This window comes from Oncorhynchus mykiss, chromosome 3 (genome assembly GCF_013265735.2).
Source record: "Oncorhynchus mykiss isolate Arlee chromosome 3, USDA_OmykA_1.1, whole genome shotgun sequence".
In the NCBI taxonomy this organism is placed as follows: domain Eukaryota; kingdom Metazoa; phylum Chordata; class Actinopteri; order Salmoniformes; family Salmonidae; genus Oncorhynchus; species Oncorhynchus mykiss.
In genome coordinates, this window is record NC_048567.1 from 77,525,782 (window position 1) to 77,547,683 (window position 21,902).

General features: G+C 44.3%; 1 protein-coding gene across 1 annotated transcript; it reads right to left on the reverse strand.

The window, feature by feature from the left end:
- Positions 1-688: 688 nt before the first annotated feature.
- LOC110520620 (glutamate-rich protein 6-like) lies at positions 689-12,580 on the reverse strand. Its single transcript, XM_036975248.1, has 4 exons — positions 11,565-12,580; positions 2,148-2,461; positions 1,769-1,997; positions 689-1,578 (listed from the first exon to the last, which is right to left on the reverse strand). Exons 2-4 carry the CDS (start codon positions 2,234-2,236, stop codon positions 1,327-1,329), a joined length of 570 nt encoding a protein of 189 aa, XP_036831143.1. The 5' UTR covers positions 2,237-2,461; positions 11,565-12,580; the 3' UTR covers positions 689-1,326.
- Between the last annotated feature and the right edge of the window lie 9,322 nt (positions 12,581-21,902).

Consider the following 21,902-nt stretch of genomic DNA (forward strand, 5'->3'; position numbering starts at 1 on the left):
TAACATTTCACGCTGTCTGATGTCTGTTAGACTGGTAACAATAAAAATACTCTGAGATGAAGATGTAGACTTTTCCCCTCAACACAAATCGCGCTCTTGGAGCACTTCAGGGACTTCTCAGAGACAGGAAATAGACATTTATTGGAATTGATTTGAAGTGATTTACTATATTTTTTCATAGTGAGGAAATATTTCTAAAAACATCGGTGTTTTTCGCCTAGCTACCTCGGAGTCAAGACGTGTCTCCACACATTCCAAGGGGATCCCTGATTCCTCTACAGGTTTTATAGTCCCTTCTTCTGACTGAATGTTGACTGCAAAGGAATCATTTGTCAGGAGAAAGGGAAGTAGTTGGGCTAAGTAAGTAAACAACATGCTATGCTTCGAGGATCAGCATAATTCTGAAGTCTGACCTATAACAATCATCACTCATCTCATCTGATAGTACTTTTCTCCTCTTACCTCGGCTACTGTCCTCATGTCTCCTCTGGTCCACCCAGTCGGTCTGTGTCCTGGTGCTCATTCTGGAGATGACCTCCACACATTCCCATAGCTGTGGTCCAGGCATTCAGATAAGTCAACATTATGCCACTGACATGAAAACTCATTGCAATGTATTTTTTTTCCCTTCTACTACTTAAAAAAAAAAATATATATATATATATATGGAAATATATGATATGCCAACTCTTAAATTAACTCACAAGATTTATTTTTACTTAAATTATGTAAATGCCGTGGGCATAACATCGCAGACACAGCTCCTCTGAAGAGACTGTTCAGAAATGTCATGGTCAATCAGTTGACCTTCAGGCTGCTGCACAGATGAGTAATTAAGGTTCTGTCTACCGTGGCCTATTTCTATTGAAGATTCGGAGTTAGCTATGATACCTGCACCGAGTCAGTATAAAACTAGTTAGTCAAAACATTATTACCCCGTTTGTAGGTTTCCTGCATCACTACACATCCTTCAAGTCGCGTGGCAGCTGTACAGCCGACCAGCAACATTAAACGGCTGGGTTGGTGGGTTCAAGGGTTGTTGGGACCTCAACTGAATCTTCTAGGCCTACTTGTGATTGAAGAGTGAGGTGCCTCATTCATCATTTTCCTTAGACTGCTGACTAATTTCTTAATTTGCACAATGGGCCAACCATTAAATCTATTCAAAATGTATCTGACAAGAAACATGACCAGTCTTTTCTAATATTTTAGCATAGCTACACATGGCTACTGCATTTATTTCTAATTAGAATAAAATGCTAAATGCCTTGGTTTCATAGCAACAATATGAATTCTAGAACAACACAGGCTTTGAGTTGTCAGTTGTTATAAGTCCTTAGAGGCCATGAGAGCTTTGGTGTTTTTGGGTGAACTCTGTTTTTCCATCTGTCTCTTGAGTCTCTGCATCTGGGCAACGAGGCTGTACTGGGGCTTAATGTTGTGGGGATTGGCCGAGTGCTGGTAGGCCATGCAGGTCTGCATCCGGTCCAGCAGAGTGTAAATCTCCAGGCTTTTCATTTGGAGATGTTGTTGCAGGATGTCTGGCCCCGGCATCACTAGGCCTTCCGGATGGGTTAGCTAGGAGAGAAAAACAACAGAAAACAGAACACATGGGATGGAGCGTGTCCATGAGATTAGCAGCTTATCAGCTATGTATGTTTTATGTGCATTACTGTAATTATCCTTATCCTTGAAAATCCATCAATCAATGAACGACGGAGAAGTTCATCAATATGTGCTTACTTGAGACAGTCCTGTGACGACTCACCTTGAGTTTGGAGCCCACGTTGAAACGTACTCTGCTTTGGTGAGAGGAGAATGTGAGGTAGATGCGTTCCTGGGACTGGATGCGGAGGCTGACGTGGCTACCTAGGACCAGACAGATGGGCTGGAAGGGAGGGGCTTGGATGTGAGGCTCAAGGTCCAGCCAGGTCCAGCGTCGTCTCAGAGCCCCGGTCTCACTGCAGCAGGAGCCTCCCAGCTGAGTCAGGTTCACCCTTCACACACACACACACACCCCAAAGCTTAGGTCCAGTTTCCAAACACAAGTAGGCCACAGTTCCAGTATAGACATGCAGTAACAGCAGAACACTGCCACAGTTGATCTGTGTATGTGATTTTCATGGCAAGTATTAAATGGTACACACCATATAAGTCCATTGGGGTGGTAGCACGTAGACTGGCCTCTGGTTGTAAACATGGCCTCAAAGTTTGGCTCTAAATCCTTGTCCTCCATGATTATATAGGTGAAGTCAGCAGCCTCCACAGAGGAGATGATGATAGCAACATTCCCAGATGGATAGCTTTGTTTTCACTAAGGAACTTATTGCTAAGCTGTTGTACAATTGCCTGGTGCCCGAGTCTCTTAAATAAAAAGATACAACACATTACCTGTTCCGTCTGGATATAACGTGATGAAGGGTTTGCCATTTGGATAGAACCTCAGAAGCAAATGTATTCTCTAAAAAACAAACATATAGATCACTCAGTAATGGTAGTCCATGGACCTGAACAGTAAGGGAATAGCAGGGACCTGAACAGTAAGGGAATAGCAGGGACCTGAACAGTAAGGGAATAGCATGGACCTGAACAGTAAGGGAATAGCATGGACCTGAACAGTAAGGGAATAGCAGGGACCTGAACAGTAAGGGAATAGCAGGGACCTGAATAGTAAGGGAATAGCAGGGACCTGAACAGTAAGGGAATAGCAGGGACCTGAACAGTAAGGGAATAGCAGGGACCTGAACAGTAAGGGAATAGCAGGGACCTGAACAGTAAGGGAATAGCATGGACCTGAACAGTAAGGGAATAGCAGGGACCTGAACAGTAAGGGAATAGCAGGGACCTGAACAGTAAGGGAATAGCAGGGACCTGAACAGTAAGGGAATAGCAGGGACCTGAACAGTAAGGAAATAGCAGGGACCTGAACAGTAAGGGAATAGCATGGACCTGAACAGTAAGGGAATAGCAGGGACCTGAACAGTAAGGGAATAGCAGGGACCTGAACAGTAAGGGAATAGCAGGGACCTGAACAGTAAGGGAATAGCAGAGACCTGAACAGTAAGGGAATAGCAGGGACCTGAACAGTAAGGGAGTAGCAGGGACCTGAACAGTAAGGGAATAGCAGGGACCTGAACAGTAAGGGAATAGCAGGGACCTGAACAGTAAGGGAATAGCAGGGACCTGAACAGTAAGGGAATAGCAGGGACCTGAACAGTAAGGGAATAGCAGGGACCTGAACAGTAAGGAAATAGCAGGGACCTGAACAGTAAGGGAATAGCATGGACCTGAACAGTAAGGGAATAGCAGGGACCTGAACAGTAAGGGAATAGCAGGGACCTGAATAGTAAGGGAATAGCAGGGACCTGAACAGTAAGGGAATAGCAGGGACCTGAACAGTAAGGGAATAGCAGGGACCTGAACAGTAAGGAAATAGCAGGGACCTGAACAGTAAGGGAATAGCATGGACCTGAACAGTAAGGGAATAGCAGGGACCTGAACAGTAAGGGAATAGCAGGGACCTGAACAGTAAGGGAATAGCAGGGACCTGAACAGTAAGGGAATAGCAGAGACCTGAACAGTAAGGGAATAGCAGGGACCTGAACAGTAAGGGAGTAGCAGGGACCTGAACAGTAAGGGAATAGCAGGGACCTGAACAGTAAGGGAATAGCAGGGACCTGAACAGTAAGGGAATAGCAGGGACCTGAATAGCAGGGACCTGAACAGTAAGGGAGTAGCAGGGACCTGAACAGTAAGGGAATAGCAGGGACCTGAATAGCAGGGACCTGAACAGTAAGGGAGTAGCAGGGACCTGAACAGTAAGGGAATAGCATGGACCTGAACAGTAAGGCAATAGCATGGACCTGAGCAGTAAGGGAATAGCATGGACCTGAACAGTAAGGGAATAGCATGGACCTGAACAGTAAGGGAATAGCATGGACCTGAACAGTAAGGGAATAGCAGGGACCTGAACAGTAAGGGAATAGCAGGGACCTGAACAGTAAGGAAATAGCAGGGACCTGAACAGTAAGGGAATAGCATGGACCTGAACAGTAAGGGAATAGCAGGGACCTGAACAGTAAGGGAATAGCAGGGACCTGAACAGTAAGGGAATAGCAGGGACCTGAACAGTAAGGGAATAGCAGAGACCTGAACAGTAAGGGAATAGCAGGGACCTGAACAGTAAGGGAGTAGCAGGGACCTGAACAGTAAGGGAATAGCAGGGACCTGAACAGTAAGGGAATAGCAGGGACCTGAATAGCAGGGACCTGAACAGTAAGGGAGTAGCAGGGACCTGAACAGTAAGGGAATAGCAGGGACCTGAATAGCAGGGACCTGAACAGTAAGGGAGTAGCAGGGACCTGAACAGTAAGGGAATAGCATGGACCTGAACAGTAAGGCAATAGCATGGACCTGAGCAGTAAGGGAATAGCATGGACCTGAACAGTAAGGGAATAGCATGGACCTGAACAGTAAGGGAATAGCATGGACCTGAACAGTAAGGGAATAGCAGGGACCTGAACAGTAAGGGAATAGCAGGGACCTGAACAGTAAGGGAATTGCAGAGACCTGAACAGTAAGTGAATAGCAGAGACCTGAACAGTAAGGGAATAGCAGGGACCTGAACAGTAAGGGAATAGCAGGGACCTGAACAGTAAGGGAATAGCAGGGACCTGAACAGTAAGGGAATAGCAGGGACCTGAACAGTAAGGGAATAGCAGGGACCTGAACAGTAAGGGAATAGCAGGGACCTGAACAGTAAGGGAATAGCAGGGACCTGAACAGTAAGGGAATAGCATGGACCTGAACAGTAAGGGAATAGCATGGACCTGAACAGTAAGGGAATAGCATGGACCTGAACAGTAAGGGAATAGCAGGGACCTGAACAGTAAGGGAATAGCAGGGACCTGAACAGTAAGGGAATAGCAGGGACCTGAACAGTAAGGTAATAGCAGGGACCTGAACAGTAAGGGAATAGCAGGGACCTGAACAGTAAGGGAGTAGCAGGGACCTGAACAGTAAGGGAATAGCAGGGACTTGAACAGTAAGGGAATAGCATGGACCTGAACAGTAAGGGAATAGCAGGGACCTGAATAGCAGGGACCTGAACAGTAAGGGAGTAGCAGGGACCTGAACAGTAAGGGAATAGCAGGGACCTGAATAGCAGGGACCTGAACAGTAAGGGAGTAGCAGGGACCTGAACAGTAAGGGAGTAGCAGGGACCTGAACAGTAAGGGAGTAGCAGGGACCTGAACAGTAAGGGAATAGCATGGACCTGAACAGTAAGGGAATAGCATGGACCTGAACAGTAAGGGAATAGCATGGACCTGAACAGTAAGGGAGTAGCAGGGACCTGAACAGTAAGGGAGTAGCAGGGACCTGAACAGTAAGGGAGTAGCAGGGACCTGAACAGTAAGGGAGTAGCAGGGACCTGAACAGTAAGGGAGTAGCAGGGACCTGAACAGTAAGGGAATAGCAGGGACCTGAACAGTAAGGGAGTAGCAGGGACCTGAACAGTAAGGGAATAGCAGGGACTTGAACAGTAAGGGAATAGCATGGACCTGAACAGTAAGGGAATAGCAGGGACCTGAATAGCAGGGACCTGAACAGTAAGGGAGTAGCAGGGACCTGAACAGTAAGGGAATAGCAGGGACCTGAATAGCAGGGACCTGAACAGTAAGGGAGTAGCAGGGACCTGAACAGTAAGGCAGTAGCATGGACCTGAACAGTAAGGGAATAGCATGGACCTGAACAGTAAGGGAGTAGCAGGGACCTGAACAGTAAGGGAGTAGCAGGGACCTGAACAGTAAGGGAGTAGCAGGGACCTGAACAGTAAGGGAGTAGCAGGGACCTGAACAGTAAGGGAGTAGCAGTGACCTGAACAGTAAGGGAGTAGCAGGGACCTGAACAGTAAGGGAGTAGCAGGGACCTGAACAGTAAGGGAATAGCAGGGACCTGAACAGTAAGGGAATAGCATGGACCTGAACAGTAAGGGAGTAGCAGGGACCTGAACAGTAAGGGAGTAGCAGGGACCTGAACAGTAAGGGAGTAGCAGGGACCTGAACAGTAAGGGAGTAGCAGGGACCTGAACAGTAAGGGAGTAGCAGGGACCTGAACAGTAAGGGAATAGCAGGGACCTGAACAGTAAGGGAGTAGCAGGGACCTGAACAGTAAGGGAATAGCAGGGACTTGAACAGTAAGGGAATAGCATGGACCTGAACAGTAAGGGAATAGCAGGGACCTGAATAGCAGGGACCTGAACAGTAAGGGAGTAGCAGGGACCTGAACAGTAAGGGAATAGCAGGGACCTGAATAGCAGGGACCTGAACAGTAAGGGAGTAGCAGGGACCTGAACAGTAAGGGAGTAGCATGGACCTGAACAGTAAGGGAATAGCATGGACCTGAACAGTAAGGGAGTAGCAGGGACCTGAACAGTAAGGGAGTAGCAGGGACCTGAACAGTAAGGGAGTAGCAGGGACCTGAACAGTAAGGGAGTAGCAGGGACCTGAACAGTAAGGGAGTAGCAGTGACCTGAACAGTAAGGGAGTAGCAGGGACCTGAACAGTAAGGGAGTAGCAGGGACCTGAACAGTAAGGGAATAGCAGGGACCTGAATAGCAGGGACCTGAACAGTAAGGGAGTAGCAGGGACCTGAACAGTAAGGGAATAGCAGGGACCTGAACAGTAAGGGAATAGCAGGGACCTGAACAGTAAGGGGATAGCAGGGACCTGAACAGTAAGGGAATAGCAGGGACCTGAACAGTAAGGGAATAGCATGGACCTGAACAGTAAGGGAATAGCAGGGACCTGAACAGTAAGGGAATAGCATGGACCTGAACAGTAAGGGAATAGCAGGGACCTGAACAGTAAGGGAATAGCAGGGACCTGAACAGTAAGGGGATAGCAGGGACCTGAACAGTAAGGGAATAGCAGGGACCTGAACAGTAAGGGAATAGCATGGACCTGAACAGTAAGGGAATAGCAGGGACCTGAACAGTAAGGGAATAGCATGGACCTGAACAGTAAGGGAATAGCAGGGACCTGAACAGTAAGGGAATAGCAGGGACCTGAACAGTAAGGGAATAGCAGGGACCTGAACAGTAAGGGAATAGCAGGGACCTGAACAGTAAGGGAATAGCAGGGACCTGAACAGTAAGGGAATAGCATGGACCTGAACAGTAAGGGAATAGCAGGGACCTGAACAGTAAGGGAATAGCAGGGACCTGAACAGTAAGGGAATAGCATGGACCTGAACAGTAAGGGAATAGCAGGGACCTGAACAGTAAGGGAATAGCATGGAGCTGAACAGTAAGGGAATAGCAGGGACCTGAACAGTAAGGGAATAGCAGGGACCTGAACAGTAAGGGAATAGCAGGGACCTGAACAGTAAGGGAATAGCAGGGACCTGAACAGTAAGGGAATAGCAGGGACCTGAACAGTAAGGGAATAGCAGGGACCTGAACAGTAAGGGAATAGCAGGGACCTGAATAGCAGGGACCTGAACAGTAAGGGAATAGCATGGACCTGAACAGTAAGGGAGTAGCAGGGACCTGAATAGCAGGGACCTGAACAGTAAGGGAATAGCAGGGACCTGAACAGTAAGGGAATAGCAGGGACCTGAACAGTAAGGGAATAGCATGGACCTGAACAGTAAGGGAATAGCATGGAGCTGAACAGTAAGGGAATAGCATGGAGCTGAACAGTAAGGGAATAGCAGGGACCTGAACAGTAAGGGAATAGCAGGGACCTGAACAGTAAGGGAATAGCAGGGACCTGAACAGTAAGGGAATAGCAGGGACCTGAACAGTAAGGGAATAGCAGGGACCTGAACAGTAAGGGAATAGCAGGGACCTGAATAGCAGGGACCTGAACAGTAAGGGAATAGCATGGACCTGAACAGTAAGGGAGTAGCAGGGACCTGAATAGCAGGGACCTGAACAGTAAGGGAATAGCATGGACCTGAACAGTAAGGGAATAGCAGGGACCTGAACAGTAAGGGAATAGCAGGGACCTGAACAGTAAGGGAATAGCAGGGACCTGAACAGTAAGGGAATAGCAGGGACCTGAACAGTAAGGGAATAGCAGGGACCTGAACAGTAAGGGAATAGCAGGGACCTGAACAGTAAGGGAATAGCAGGGACCTGAACAGTAAGGGAATAGCAGGGACCTGAACAGTAAGGGAATAGCAGGGACCTGAACAGTAAGGGAATAGCAGGGACCTGAACAGTAAGGGAATAGCAGGGACCTGAACAGTAAGGGAATAGCAGGGACCTGAATAGCAGGGACCTGAACAGTAAGGGAATAGCATGGACCTGAACAGTAAGGGAGTAGCAGGGACCTGAATAGCAGGGACCTGAACAGTAAGGGAATAGCAGGGACCTGAACAGTAAGGGAATAGCAGGGACCTGAACAGTAAGGGAATAGCATGGACCTGAACAGTAAGGGAATAGCATGGAGCTGAACAGTAAGGGAATAGCATGGAGCTGAACAGTAAGGGAATAGCAGGGACCTGAACAGTAAGGGAATAGCAGGGACCTGAACAGTAAGGGAATAGCAGGGACCTGAACAGTAAGGGAATAGCAGGGACCTGAACAGTAAGGGAATAGCAGGGACCTGAACAGTAAGGGAATAGCAGGGACCTGAATAGCAGGGACCTGAACAGTAAGGGAATAGCATGGACCTGAACAGTAAGGGAGTAGCAGGGACCTGAATAGCAGGGACCTGAACAGTAAGGGAATAGCATGGACCTGAACAGTAAGGGAATAGCAGGGACCTGAACAGTAAGGGAATAGCAGGGACCTGAACAGTAAGGGAATAGCAGGGACCTGAACAGTAAGGGAATAGCAGGGACCTGAACAGTAAGGGAATAGCAGGGACCTGAACAGTAAGGGAATAGCAGGGACCTGAACAGTAAGGGAATAGCAGGGACCTGAACAGTAAGGGAATAGCAGGGACCTGAATAGCAGGGACCTGAACAGTAAGGGAATAGCATGGACCTGAACAGTAAGGGAGTAGCAGGGACCTGAATAGCAGGGACCTGAACAGTAAGGGAATAGCAGGGACCTGAATAGCAGGGACCTGAACAGTAAGGGAGTAGCAGGGACCTGAACAGTAAGGGAATAGCAGGGACCTGAATAGCAGGGACCTGAACAGTAAGGGAGTAGCAGGGACCTGAACAGTAAGGGAGTAGCATGGACCTGAACAGTAAGGGAATAGCATGGACCTGAACAGTAAGGGAGTAGCAGGGACCTGAACAGTAAGGGAGTAGCAGGGACCTGAACAGTAAGGGAGTAGCAGGGACCTGAACAGTAAGGGAGTAGCAGGGACCTGAACAGTAAGGGAGTAGCAGTGACCTGAACAGTAAGGGAGTAGCAGGGACCTGAACAGTAAGGGAGTAGCAGGGACCTGAACAGTAAGGGAATAGCAGGGACCTGAATAGCAGGGACCTGAACAGTAAGGGAGTAGCAGGGACCTGAACAGTAAGGGAATAGCAGGGACCTGAACAGTAAGGGAATAGCAGGGACCTGAACAGTAAGGGGATAGCAGGGACCTGAACAGTAAGGGAATAGCAGGGACCTGAACAGTAAGGGAATAGCATGGACCTGAACAGTAAGGGAATAGCAGGGACCTGAACAGTAAGGGAATAGCATGGACCTGAACAGTAAGGGAATAGCAGGGACCTGAACAGTAAGGGAATAGCAGGGACCTGAACAGTAAGGGGATAGCAGGGACCTGAACAGTAAGGGAATAGCAGGGACCTGAACAGTAAGGGAATAGCATGGACCTGAACAGTAAGGGAATAGCAGGGACCTGAACAGTAAGGGAATAGCATGGACCTGAACAGTAAGGGAATAGCAGGGACCTGAACAGTAAGGGAATAGCAGGGACCTGAACAGTAAGGGAATAGCAGGGACCTGAACAGTAAGGGAATAGCAGGGACCTGAACAGTAAGGGAATAGCAGGGACCTGAACAGTAAGGGAATAGCATGGACCTGAACAGTAAGGGAATAGCAGGGACCTGAACAGTAAGGGAATAGCAGGGACCTGAACAGTAAGGGAATAGCATGGACCTGAACAGTAAGGGAATAGCAGGGACCTGAACAGTAAGGGAATAGCATGGAGCTGAACAGTAAGGGAATAGCAGGGACCTGAACAGTAAGGGAATAGCAGGGACCTGAACAGTAAGGGAATAGCAGGGACCTGAACAGTAAGGGAATAGCATGGACCTGAACAGTAAGGGAGTAGCAGGGACCTGAATAGCAGGGACCTGAACAGTAAGGGAATAGCAGGGACCTGAACAGTAAGGGAATAGCAGGGACCTGAACAGTAAGGGAATAGCAGGGACCTGAACAGTAAGGGAATAGCATGGACCTGAACAGTAAGGGAATAGCATGGACCTGAACAGTAAGGGAATAGCATGGAGCTGAACAGTAAGGGAATAGCATGGAGCTGAACAGTAAGGGAATAGCAGGGACCTGAACAGTAAGGGAATAGCAGGGACCTGAACAGTAAGGGAATAGCAGGGACCTGAACAGTAAGGGAATAGCAGGGACCTGAACAGTAAGGGAATAGCAGGGACCTGAACAGTAAGGGAATAGCAGGGACCTGAATAGCAGGGACCTGAACAGTAAGGGAATAGCATGGACCTGAACAGTAAGGGAGTAGCAGGGACCTGAATAGCAGGGACCTGAACAGTAAGGGAATAGCATGGACCTGAACAGTAAGGGAATAGCAGGGACCTGAACAGTAAGGGAATAGCAGGGACCTGAACAGTAAGGGAATAGCAGGGACCTGAACAGTAAGGGAATAGCAGGGACCTGAACAGTAAGGGAATAGCAGGGACCTGAACAGTAAGGGAATAGCAGGACCTGAATAGTAAGGGAATAGCAGGGACCTGAACAGTAAGGGAATAGCAGGGACCTGAATAGCAGGGACCTGAACAGTAAGGGAATAGCATGGACCTGAACAGTAAGGGAGTAGCAGGGACCTGAATAGCAGGGACCTGAACAGTAAGGGAATAGCATGGACCTGAACAGTAAGGGAATTGCAGGGACCTGAACAGTAGGGGAATAGCATGGACCTGAACAGTAAGGGAATAGCATGGACCTGAACAGTAAGGGAATAGCAGGGACCTGAACAGTAAGGGAATAGCAGGGACCTGAACAGTAAGGGAATAGCAGGGACCTGAACAGTAAGGGAATAGCATGGACCTGAACAGTAAGGGAATAGCAGGGACCTGAACAGTAAGGGAATAGCAGGGACCTGAACAGTAAGGGAATAGCATGGACCTGAACAGTAAGGGAATAGCATGGACCTGAACAGTAAGGGAATAGCAGGGACCTGAACAGTAAGGGAATTGCAGGGACCTGAATAGTAAGGGAATAGCATGGACCTGAACAGTAAGGTAGTAGCAGGGACCTGAATAGCAAGGACCTGAACAGTAAGGGAGTAGCATGGACCTGAACAGTAAGGGAGTAACAGTAAGGGAATAGGTGTAGAGAGCACTCAGATGAGATAAGCTGGTGCCAATGCCAGTACAGGGATGGTGTTAATACAGAAACCTACCCTCTCTCTGTGCTGCCTGTCCGTCTCCCCCTGGAGGGTGAAGATATCTGAGGAGTTCATGATGTCCATCTTAGGGAAGTGAGACTCTTCTCGGAAAGTCCAAACCTCATTGGACAGTCTGTAGGAGATGGTTTTGATCTGACCTTAAATACACAAGAAAAAAAAACCAGTATTGCCATTTTTGTCTGAGAGTTCAAAATCACTATACTCACCATCTCATATTAGTTAAGATTATAATAGTTGTAACTATTTAATGTATCAAGGTGTTTTAGTGAGTACATGAAAATTTGACTCTTACCTGAAAAAAATCGGTTCTGATTGCCTTTCTTCAGGACCTTCTGAAGTTCCCATTCCAACAACCTTAAGTTAAAATAGAGTTTGGCCTTCCTCAGAGTGCATCATCAGAACAGCTTGGAGTGATGGACACTACTTTGGGAGGTTAAGTGGAAATCTCTCAGAAGATCGAGAACCCAAGACATCCTCCTCTTCTTTCCAAAACGTAAGAATGTGTCTCTTTGACCACGTTTAGATTTTAAGTCTTAAAAAGGGCCCATAGAGCCCCACAGTGGAGGTGTCATAATACCCATGAAACCTAACAGTCAAACAGGGAAATGGTTCCAATCATTTTAGCATTTCATTTTTGGGGGGTAAATACAGGCGAATATATTGATAAAAGTCACCTTGTCCTAAAGAGATCAAAACGTCAAGCAATGGTAAGCCTACACGAAACTCGACCCTTATTTTAAGTATTTTTAAAATCCCCTATTGGAGAAATTAAGGGTGCAAAAACGATTGGAACCATTTCCCTATTTGACCGCTAGGTTTTATGGGTATTTTGACTCATACTGTGGTACTCTATTACACATGTATGTTGAGAGGTGTGAGGTACACCATCATTCGATTAGAGGCTAATTCTTATTTATTTACACACATATGTATGTATACATACATACATACATACATACATACATACATACATACATACACACATACACACATACACACACACACACATACATACACAGTGGGGCAAACAAATATTTAGTCAGCCACCAATTGTGCAAGTTCTCCCACTTAAAAACACACCGCCCGGGCAACAAAGGAGTGGCTTTGTAAGAAGCATTTGAAGGTCCTGGAGTGGCATTGCCAGTCTCCATATCTCAACCCCATAGAAAATCTTTGGAGGGAGTTGAAAGTTCGTGTTGCCCAGCAACAGCCCCAAAACATCACTGCTCTAGAGGAAATCTGCATGGAGGAATGGGCCAAAATACCAAGAACAGTGTGTGAAAACCTTGTCAAGACGTATAGAAAACTTTTGACCTCCGTCATTGCCAACAAAGGGTATATAACAAAGTATTGAGATAAAACTTTTGTTATTGACCAAATACTTATTTTCCACCATAATTTGCAAATAAATTCATTAAAAAATCCTACAATGTGATTTTCTGGATTTTTTTTCTCATTTTGTCTCTCATAGTTGAAGTGTACCTATGATGAAAATTACAGGCCTCTCATCTTTTTAAGTGGGAGAACTTGCACAATTGGTGGCTGACTAAATACTTTTTTGCCCAACTGTATATACACACACATATTTTGGGGGGGTACTTTATACCCCTTTTTCTCTCCAATTACATGATGTCCAATTGTTAGTTACATTCTTGTCCCATCGCTGCAACTCCCGTATGGACTCGGGAGAGGCGAAGGTCGAGAGCCATGCTTCCTCCGAAACACGACACCGCTTCTTGACACACAGCTCGCTTAACCCGGAAGCCAGCCGCAGTAATGTGTTGGAGGAAACAATGTACAGCTGGCGACCCGAAGTCAGCGTGCATGCACCCAACCGCCACAAGGAGACACTAGAGCGCGATGGGACAAGGACGTCCCACCCAGCCAAACCCTCCCCTAACCCGGACGACGCTGGGCGCAATTGTGCGCTGCCTCATGGGTCTCCCTGTCACGGCCGGCTGCGACACAGCCAGGGATCGAACACGTATCTGTAGTGACGACTCTAGCCCTGCGATGCAGTACTTTAGACCGCAGCGCCGTTCGGGAGCCCCGATTAGAGACAACTTATGTTTGATCTGAAAATGTGGTCGGGGACTCCGTATGACGCAATTGCAGAGCCTCTGGAAGCACACAGAGTCCAAATTGAGCTCCATACCCCATTGCCATGTGCCTCCTAAATTTTGTAACAATGCAGAGGGCTCTGTATAGCTCCACATTCACATGATTGTTTTATGGTAGGTGGGGGCGGGAGGTCCTGTATAAACACAAACTCACTTCCTTCACAACTTCCTTTACAACAGCTCTACGCTGCTCCGCAAAACTCAATAAGTATTGTATGAATAACGACTGCAGAGGGTTTCAAACAGCTGACACCAAAATGGACAGGGTATTACCTAAATTAGATCCTCTCACCTCTGCTCTGCCCGCTCCTTTGCAGCTCTCTTCTCGTGTTTGTTCATGAAGGGTGGGTGAGGGCCCACATCAATCTTCCTGTTCATCTCCATGGAGGCTAAGGCCCGCTCCTCTTCCAGGAGAAACGCTCGCATTTTCTGAGCCCGTTCACAGCAAAAGAGCTGAGTAGAAACATAACAAAACAACTGTTCAATGGGAGTAGGAGACAACTTCATTCTAACTTAATTCTAACCCATATCTACAATCTTAGCAGCATGTGATCCACACCAGGAACGATAAAGGAACATTAGAATGCAATCATTCCAGTCTCTCTCTCTGAAACAGGTATTTAAATATTGGCCCATTGTTACTTGCATTGTTTGGCTTTGAATTGATGAAGAACAACTTCACTGTCAGCAGGACTCACCAATTCCAGGTCACGATTATTTTCCAATTGTTCCCGGCGTATGAAAGGGTTACAGGGTTGCTGGCAGTAGTCACATAGAACAAACTCTATTTTCAGTTTGGACTGAGCTTCAGAGGATCCAGAGATGGGCAACACTGGGATCTAGAGTAGGGCAAGCTTCACCATCATTCTTCTCATGTAAAATGTTGTACCGTACCATAGTAATGTATTTATGCATGTACAGTTGAAGTTGGAAGTTTAAATACACCTTCGCCAAATACATTTAAACTCAGTTTCACAATTCACAATTCCATTTAATCCTAGTAAACATTCCCTGTCTTAGGTCAGTTAGGATCACCACTTTATTTTAAGAATGTGAAATGTCAGAAAAATAGTAGAATGATTTATTTCAGCTTTTATTTCTTTCATCACATTCCCAGTGGGTCTGAAGTTTACATACACTCAATTAGTATTTGGTAGCGTCGTCTTTAAATTGTTGGGTGAATTTTGGCCCGTTCCTCCTGACAGAGCTGGTGTAACTGAGTCAGGTTTGTAGGCCTCCTTGCTCACACACACTTTTTCAGTTCTGCCCACAACTTTTCTATAGGATTGAGGTCTGGGCTTTGTGATGGCCACTCCAATACGTTGACTTTGTTGTCCTTAAGCCATTTTGCCACAACTTTGGAAGTATGCTTGGGGGTCATTGTCCATTTGGAAGACCCATTTGCGACCAAGCTTTAACGTCCTGACTGATATCTTGAGATGTTGCTTCAATAAAATGTTCCTGCCTCATGCCATCTATTTTGTGAAGTGCACCAGTCCCTCCTGCAGCAATGCACCTCAACAACATGGTTCTGCCACCCCTGTGCTTCACGGTTGGGATGGTGTTCTTCGGCTTGCAAGCATCCCTTTTTCCTCCAAACATAACGATGGTCATTATGGCCAAACAGTTCTATTTTTGTTTCATCAGACCAGAGGACATATCTCCAAAAAGAGGCCTTTCAGGTTATGTCGATATAGGACTCGTTTTACTGTGGCTATAGATACCTTTGTACCTGTTTCCTCCAGCATCTCCACAAGATCCTTTGTTGTTTTTCTGGGATTGATTTGCACTTTTCGCACCAAAGTATATTAATCTCTAGGAGACAGAACGTGTCTCCTTCCTGAGCGGTATGACGACTGCGTGGTCCCATGGTGTTTACACTTGTGTACTATTGTTTGTACAGATGAACGTGGTACCTTCAGCCGTTTAGAAATTGCTCCCAAGGATGAACCAGACTTGTGGAGGTCTACAATTTTTTTCTGAGGTCTTGGCTGATTTCCAAATTCCAAATCTTTCAAGGAAAGAGGCACCAAGTTTGAAGGTAGGCCTTGAAATACATCCACAGGTACATCTCCAATTGACTCAAATTATGTCAATTAGCCTATCAGAAGCTTCTAAAGCCATGACATCATTTTCTGGAATTTTACAAGCTGTTTAAATGCACAGTCAACTTAACGTATGTAAACTTCTGACCCACTGGAATTGTGATACAGTGAATTATAAGTGAAATAGTCTGTCTGTAAACAATTGTTGGAAAAATGACTTGTGTCATGCTCAAAGCAGATGTCCTAACCGACTTGCCAAAACTATAGTTTGTTAAAAAGAGATTTGTGGAGTGGTTGAAAAACGAGTTTTAATGACTCCAACCTAAGTGTATGTAAACTATGCATGCACAGTACTATATTATGCACAGTACTATATTATGCATGTACAGTACTATAGTATGTATGTACAGTACTATATTATGTATGTATGTATGTATGTACAGTACTATATTATGCATGTACAGTACCATAGTATGCATGTACAGTACTATAGTATGTATGTATGCATGTACAGTACTATATTATGCATGCACAGTACCATAGTATGTATGCATGTACAGTAATATAGTATGCATCTACAGTAACATAGTATGCATGTACAGTACCATAGTATGTATGTATTTACAGTACTGTATTATGCATGTACAGTACTATAGTATGCATGTACAGTACTATAGTATGCATGTACAGTACTATATTATGCATGTACAGTACTATAGAATGTAAGTACAGTACTATAGAATGTATGCATGTACAGTACTATATTATGTATGCATGTACAGTACTATAGAATGTATGCATGTACAGTACTATAGAATGTATGTACAGTACTATATAATGTATGTACAGTACTATATTATGTATGCATGTACAGTACTATATTATGTATGCATGTACAGTGCTATAGAATGTATGTACAGTGCTATAGAATATGCATGTTCGGTACCCGTCAGAAGTTTGGACACACCTACTCATTCAAATGTTTTTCTTCTACATTGTAGAATAATAGTGAAGACATCAAAACTTATGAAATATCATATATGGAAACAAGTAGTAACCAAAAAAGTATTAAACAAATCAAAATATATTTTGTATTTGAGACTCTGCTTTGCTTTATCTTGGCCAGGTCGCAGATGTAAACGAGAACTTGTTCAACTGGCCTACCTGGTTAAATAAATGTGAAATAAAAAATATAAAAAAATTAACCTGGAATGCTTTTCCAACAGTCTTGACGGAGTTCCCACATATGCTGAGCACTTGTTGGCTGATTTTCCTTCACTCTGTGGTCCAACTCATCCCAAAACATCTCAATTGGGTTGAGGTTGGGTTATTGTGGAGGCCAATCATCTGATATAGCACTCCACATTATTTATGTTTTATTTAACCTTAATTTAACCAGGAAGGGCTCATTGAGATTATAATCTCTTTTTCAAGAGCGCCCTGGCCAAGATAGGCAGCACCAAGTCACTACAAAAACAAATACGGACAGACACCATGAAAAACTACAAGTAATCTAGTAAAAAACATTGCATTCACAAGAGTATAAAACAGCAAATTTAAAAACATTGACAGGTCAGGGAATCAGCCTCAAAATCCTTAATCAGTGATTTAAAAACCCCAATCAGGACAAGTTCTTCCAGTTTAAAAGTATTTTGTAAGGTGTTCCAAGACGACGCAGAGGACATAAAATCCCTTTAACCAAATTCAGTTCGGACATTTGGAACAGTTAGCAGGATAAAGTCCAGTGAACGAAGAGAGTACCCACCACATTTCTGAACAATAAAAATGCACAAATAAAAAGGTAGTAAACCCAAAATGGCTTTGTTAGTAAAAGTATACCAGTGACTGAGCCTACGAGTGACTAGAGAAGGCCAGCCAACCCTGGTATAGAAAGTGCAGTGGTGCGTAAGGGTTTTGCAGTTTAAAATAAATCTCAAAGTGCCATGGTAAAGAGTGTCAATTAATCTCAAACACTGAGCGGAACCATTCATATATAAAATATCCCCATAGTCTAGTAAAGACATAAATGTAGCTGTACTAGCCTCCTTCTGGCTTCAAAAGAAAAACAGGCCTTACTCCTAAAATAAAATCCCAATTTCAGCTTCAATGTTTTTGTAAGTTGTTGAATATGCAATTTAAGGGAGACCATCATCAATTACAATTCCAAGATATTTATATGAGGTTACAACCTCAATCTCCTTGCCCTGACAGGTAGTAATAGGTGAAGGTTCAGAGGTCTATTTCTTGCATAAGAAAACACCATTAGTTTAGTTTTGTCAGTATTGAGGATAAGCTTCAATTGACACAAGGTATGTTGAACAGTATAAAAAGCAGTTGGTATGTTATGGAAAGTTTTTGTAAGAGACGAGGCACAACAGTAAATAACAGTGTCATCAGCATAAAAATGAAGTTGTGCATTTTGGACATTTTTGTCTAAATCATTTATATAAATAGTGAATAAGAGAGGACCAAGTACAGAGCCTTGGGGCACACCATTCAAGACAGACAAATGAACAGACATAAGTCCATCAAATTGAGTGCACTGAGTTCTATCAGACAGATAGTTAGCAAACCATCCAATTGCATGCTCCAAAAGACCTACACTCGACAATCTCTGCCTTAGTATAGCATGATCAACTGTATCAAAAGCCTTAGAGATCAATAAAAAGTGAAACACAGTGCTGTTTTTTGTCAATGGCTTCAGTGATGTCATTTAAAACCTTCATGGCTGCTGTAACTGTGCTATGCTTCTTCCTGAAGCCCGATTGGTACATAAAATAGAGTTAGTAAATAAAAACTATTTTAGTTGTTCACTTACAAGGGTTTCAAGTATTTTCACCAGGGGTGACAGCTTTGAGATTGGCCTATAATTATTTATAAGAGTTGGATCTCCCCCTTTTAAAAGTGGTAGGACAAATGCTGATTTCCAGATTTTCAGGATTTCATTACATTCCAGGGTTAGATTGAACATATATGTAAGTGGTTCAGCTATGAAATCAGCTGCCAGATTTAAAATGCAGGGATCCAAAAGATCAGGACCTGCAGGCTTTCTCTGATCTAAGGATTTCAGGACTTTAAGTACCACCTGCACTGAGAATGGCAAAAAGCTAAAAGTTTGACCAGCTCTCACTGGTTCATCCACACAGGGTTGTACAGAGGACACTGAATCAAACAGACTACCAGATGATAAAAAGTGCTCATTGAAACAATTCAGCATTTCAGTTGTCATATACAGCAAGTCCTTCAAAACACATGACGGTAATTCATTAACATTACTGTTACCAGACATAGACTTAATAGCCTTCCAAAACTTTCTAGGGTCATTCAGGTTATCAGTGGTAACAGATAAAATATTCAGACTTGGCCTTCCTGAGAAGAAAATAACACTTGTTTCGTAACTGCCTAAAAATAAGCCAATCAGCATCAGAACATGATTTCCTTGCTTTAGCCCAGGCTAGATTACGGTCGTGAATAATACAAGACAGCTCAGAAGAAAACCATGGATTATCCCGCCCTTTAACCCTGAACCTGCGGAATGGGGCATGTTTGTTTATTATTTGGGAAAAACCATCATGAAAGAATTTCCAGGCAGTTTCCACATCAGGGATAAGCTCAATCTTGCTCCAGTCAAAATAAAACAAATCATGAAAGAAAGCCTGCTCATTAAAACACTTCAAATTTCTCTTACGAATAAAACATAACTCTCATTCTTGATCAAATAGCCCTTACATAGCTTGGAGGTGTGTTGGGTCATTGTCCTATTAAAAAACAAATGATAGTGGGACCAAGCCCAAACCAGATGGGATGGTGTATCGCTGCAGAATGCTGTGGTAGCCATGCAGGTTAAATATGCCTTGAACTCTAAATTAATCACAAACATTGTCACCAGCAAAGCACCCCCACACCATCACACCTCCTCCGCCATGCTTTACGGTGGGAAATACACATAGAGATCATCCATTCACCCACACAGCGTCTCACAAAGACTGGGACCAAAAATCTCAAATTTGGACCCCAGACCAAAGGACACATTTTCACTGGTCTAATATCCATTGCTCTTATTTCTTGGCGCAAGCAAGGCTCTTCTTCTTATTGGTGCCCTTTAGTAGTGGTTTCTTTGCAGTTAATCAACCATGAAGGCCTGATTCACACAGTCTCCTCTGAACAGTTGATGTTGAGATGTGTCTGTTACTTGAACTCTAAAGCATTTATTTGGGCTGCAATTTCTGAGGCTGGTAACTCTAATGAACGTATCCTCTACAGCAGAGGTACCTCTGGGTTTCCCATTCCTGTGGCTGTCCTCATGGGAGCCAGTTTCATCATAGCGCTTGATGAAACTTTCAAAGTTCGGTGTTGACTGACCTTCATGTCTTAAAGTAATGATAGACTGTTGTTTCTCTTTGCTTATTTGAGCTATTCTTGCCATAATATGGACTTGGTCTTTTACCAAATAGGGCTGTCTTCTGTATACCCCCCTACCTTGTCACAACACAACCGATTGGCTCAAATGCATTAAGAAGGAAAGAAATTCCACAAATAAACTTTTAAGAAGGCACACCTGTTAATTGAAATGCATTCCAGGTGAAAACCTCATGAAGCTGGTTGAGAGAATATTAAGAGTGTGCAAAGCTGTCATCAAGGCAAAGGGTGGCTATAAAATATATTTTGATTTAACACTTTTTTGGTTACTACATGATTCCATATGTGTTATTTCACAGTTTTGATGTCTTCACTATTATTCTACAATGAAGAAAATACTAAAAATAAAGACAAACCCTTGAATGAGTAGGTCTTCTAAAAGTGTTGACCAGTAGTGTATGCATGTGCAGTACAATATTATGTATGTAACATGAAATATGTCATGAAAACAAGAAGCACTGTGGGAAAAGAAAAAACACAGTAAGCTCCCAAGTGTTGGGACAGTGACACTCATTTGTTGTTGTTTTGGCTCTGTACACCAGCACTTTGGATGATACAAAAACAAAATGATACAATGACTATGAGGTTAAAGTGCAGGCTGTCAGCTTTAATTTTAGGGTACCGTTTAGAAATTACTGCACTTTATACAGGGGATAAAAAGTATAGATTTTTTTTTTTACTTGTATGTGTATTAAAGTAGTAAAAAGTTAGGTATTTGGTCCCATATTCATAGCACTTAATGACTAAATCAAGCTCGTTGTGACTCCACAAAATTGTTGGATGCACTTGCTGTTAGTTTTGGTTGTGTTTCAGATTATTTTCGTGCGCAATATAATTGAACGGTAAATGATGTAGTGGGTCATTTTTGACACGGCTATCAAAACGACACGCCAGGGTAAGCCGAGTCAAAACACAGCCCTTATCGTAAGCCAACGATTGCGTGCTACAAATATGGCACCGAAAAATGTACTTTTTACTACTTTAATACAAAACGGTTCATCTGATATGGATGACAATACTCTCAAATTAAAGCTGACAGTCCTCACTTTAACTTTGTAGTCATGGTACCATTTCTCATCCAAAGGGCTTGAGGTTGCTTACCTTTTCAAAATGAACAGGCGGTTGTTTCGACTCTGGTTTGTAGGCCAACATGGAAGGTGGCCCCACATTAGGTATACCATACAACTCATTCTCCTTCTCCATATCTGTCTCTTCGATCTTCCAAAGAGGACACAAAATATAAACCCTGTTATACCATTTCAAATCTTTCAGTTTGTTGTGATCTATTTTCAGTTTGTTGGGTTTGGTAGTAAATTGGTTGATTGAATAGCCTACTGTGATTGAACTGTTTTCTATTAACTAATCATATACCATAGGCTGTGGTACCACATTACCTTACCTCTGAATCTGGCCCAATAACTATACTCTGGGGAACTGTCTGTGATGAGGCTTTTGGCTCAAACCTCTCCACTTCACTTTGAACTACGAGAGAGGAAATAATTGTAGGAAGGTGCTGACAGATGTTTGAGTCGTCAGAGGGGGAGAGCAGCAAAAAAGAAGTGTGACGCATTCGAACCCAAAACCCATCGGACATTCTGACTACCTTGACAGCTGTCTGTGAGTGCCTGCTCCACCCACTCCCAGTCTGTCTGGGTGCTGGCGCTGACTATGGTGATGGATCTGCCGTCCAGCACGTGGACCTCTATGAACTCTGCTGTGGTGGAATCGCTCCTTGGCAGCGTGCTGGA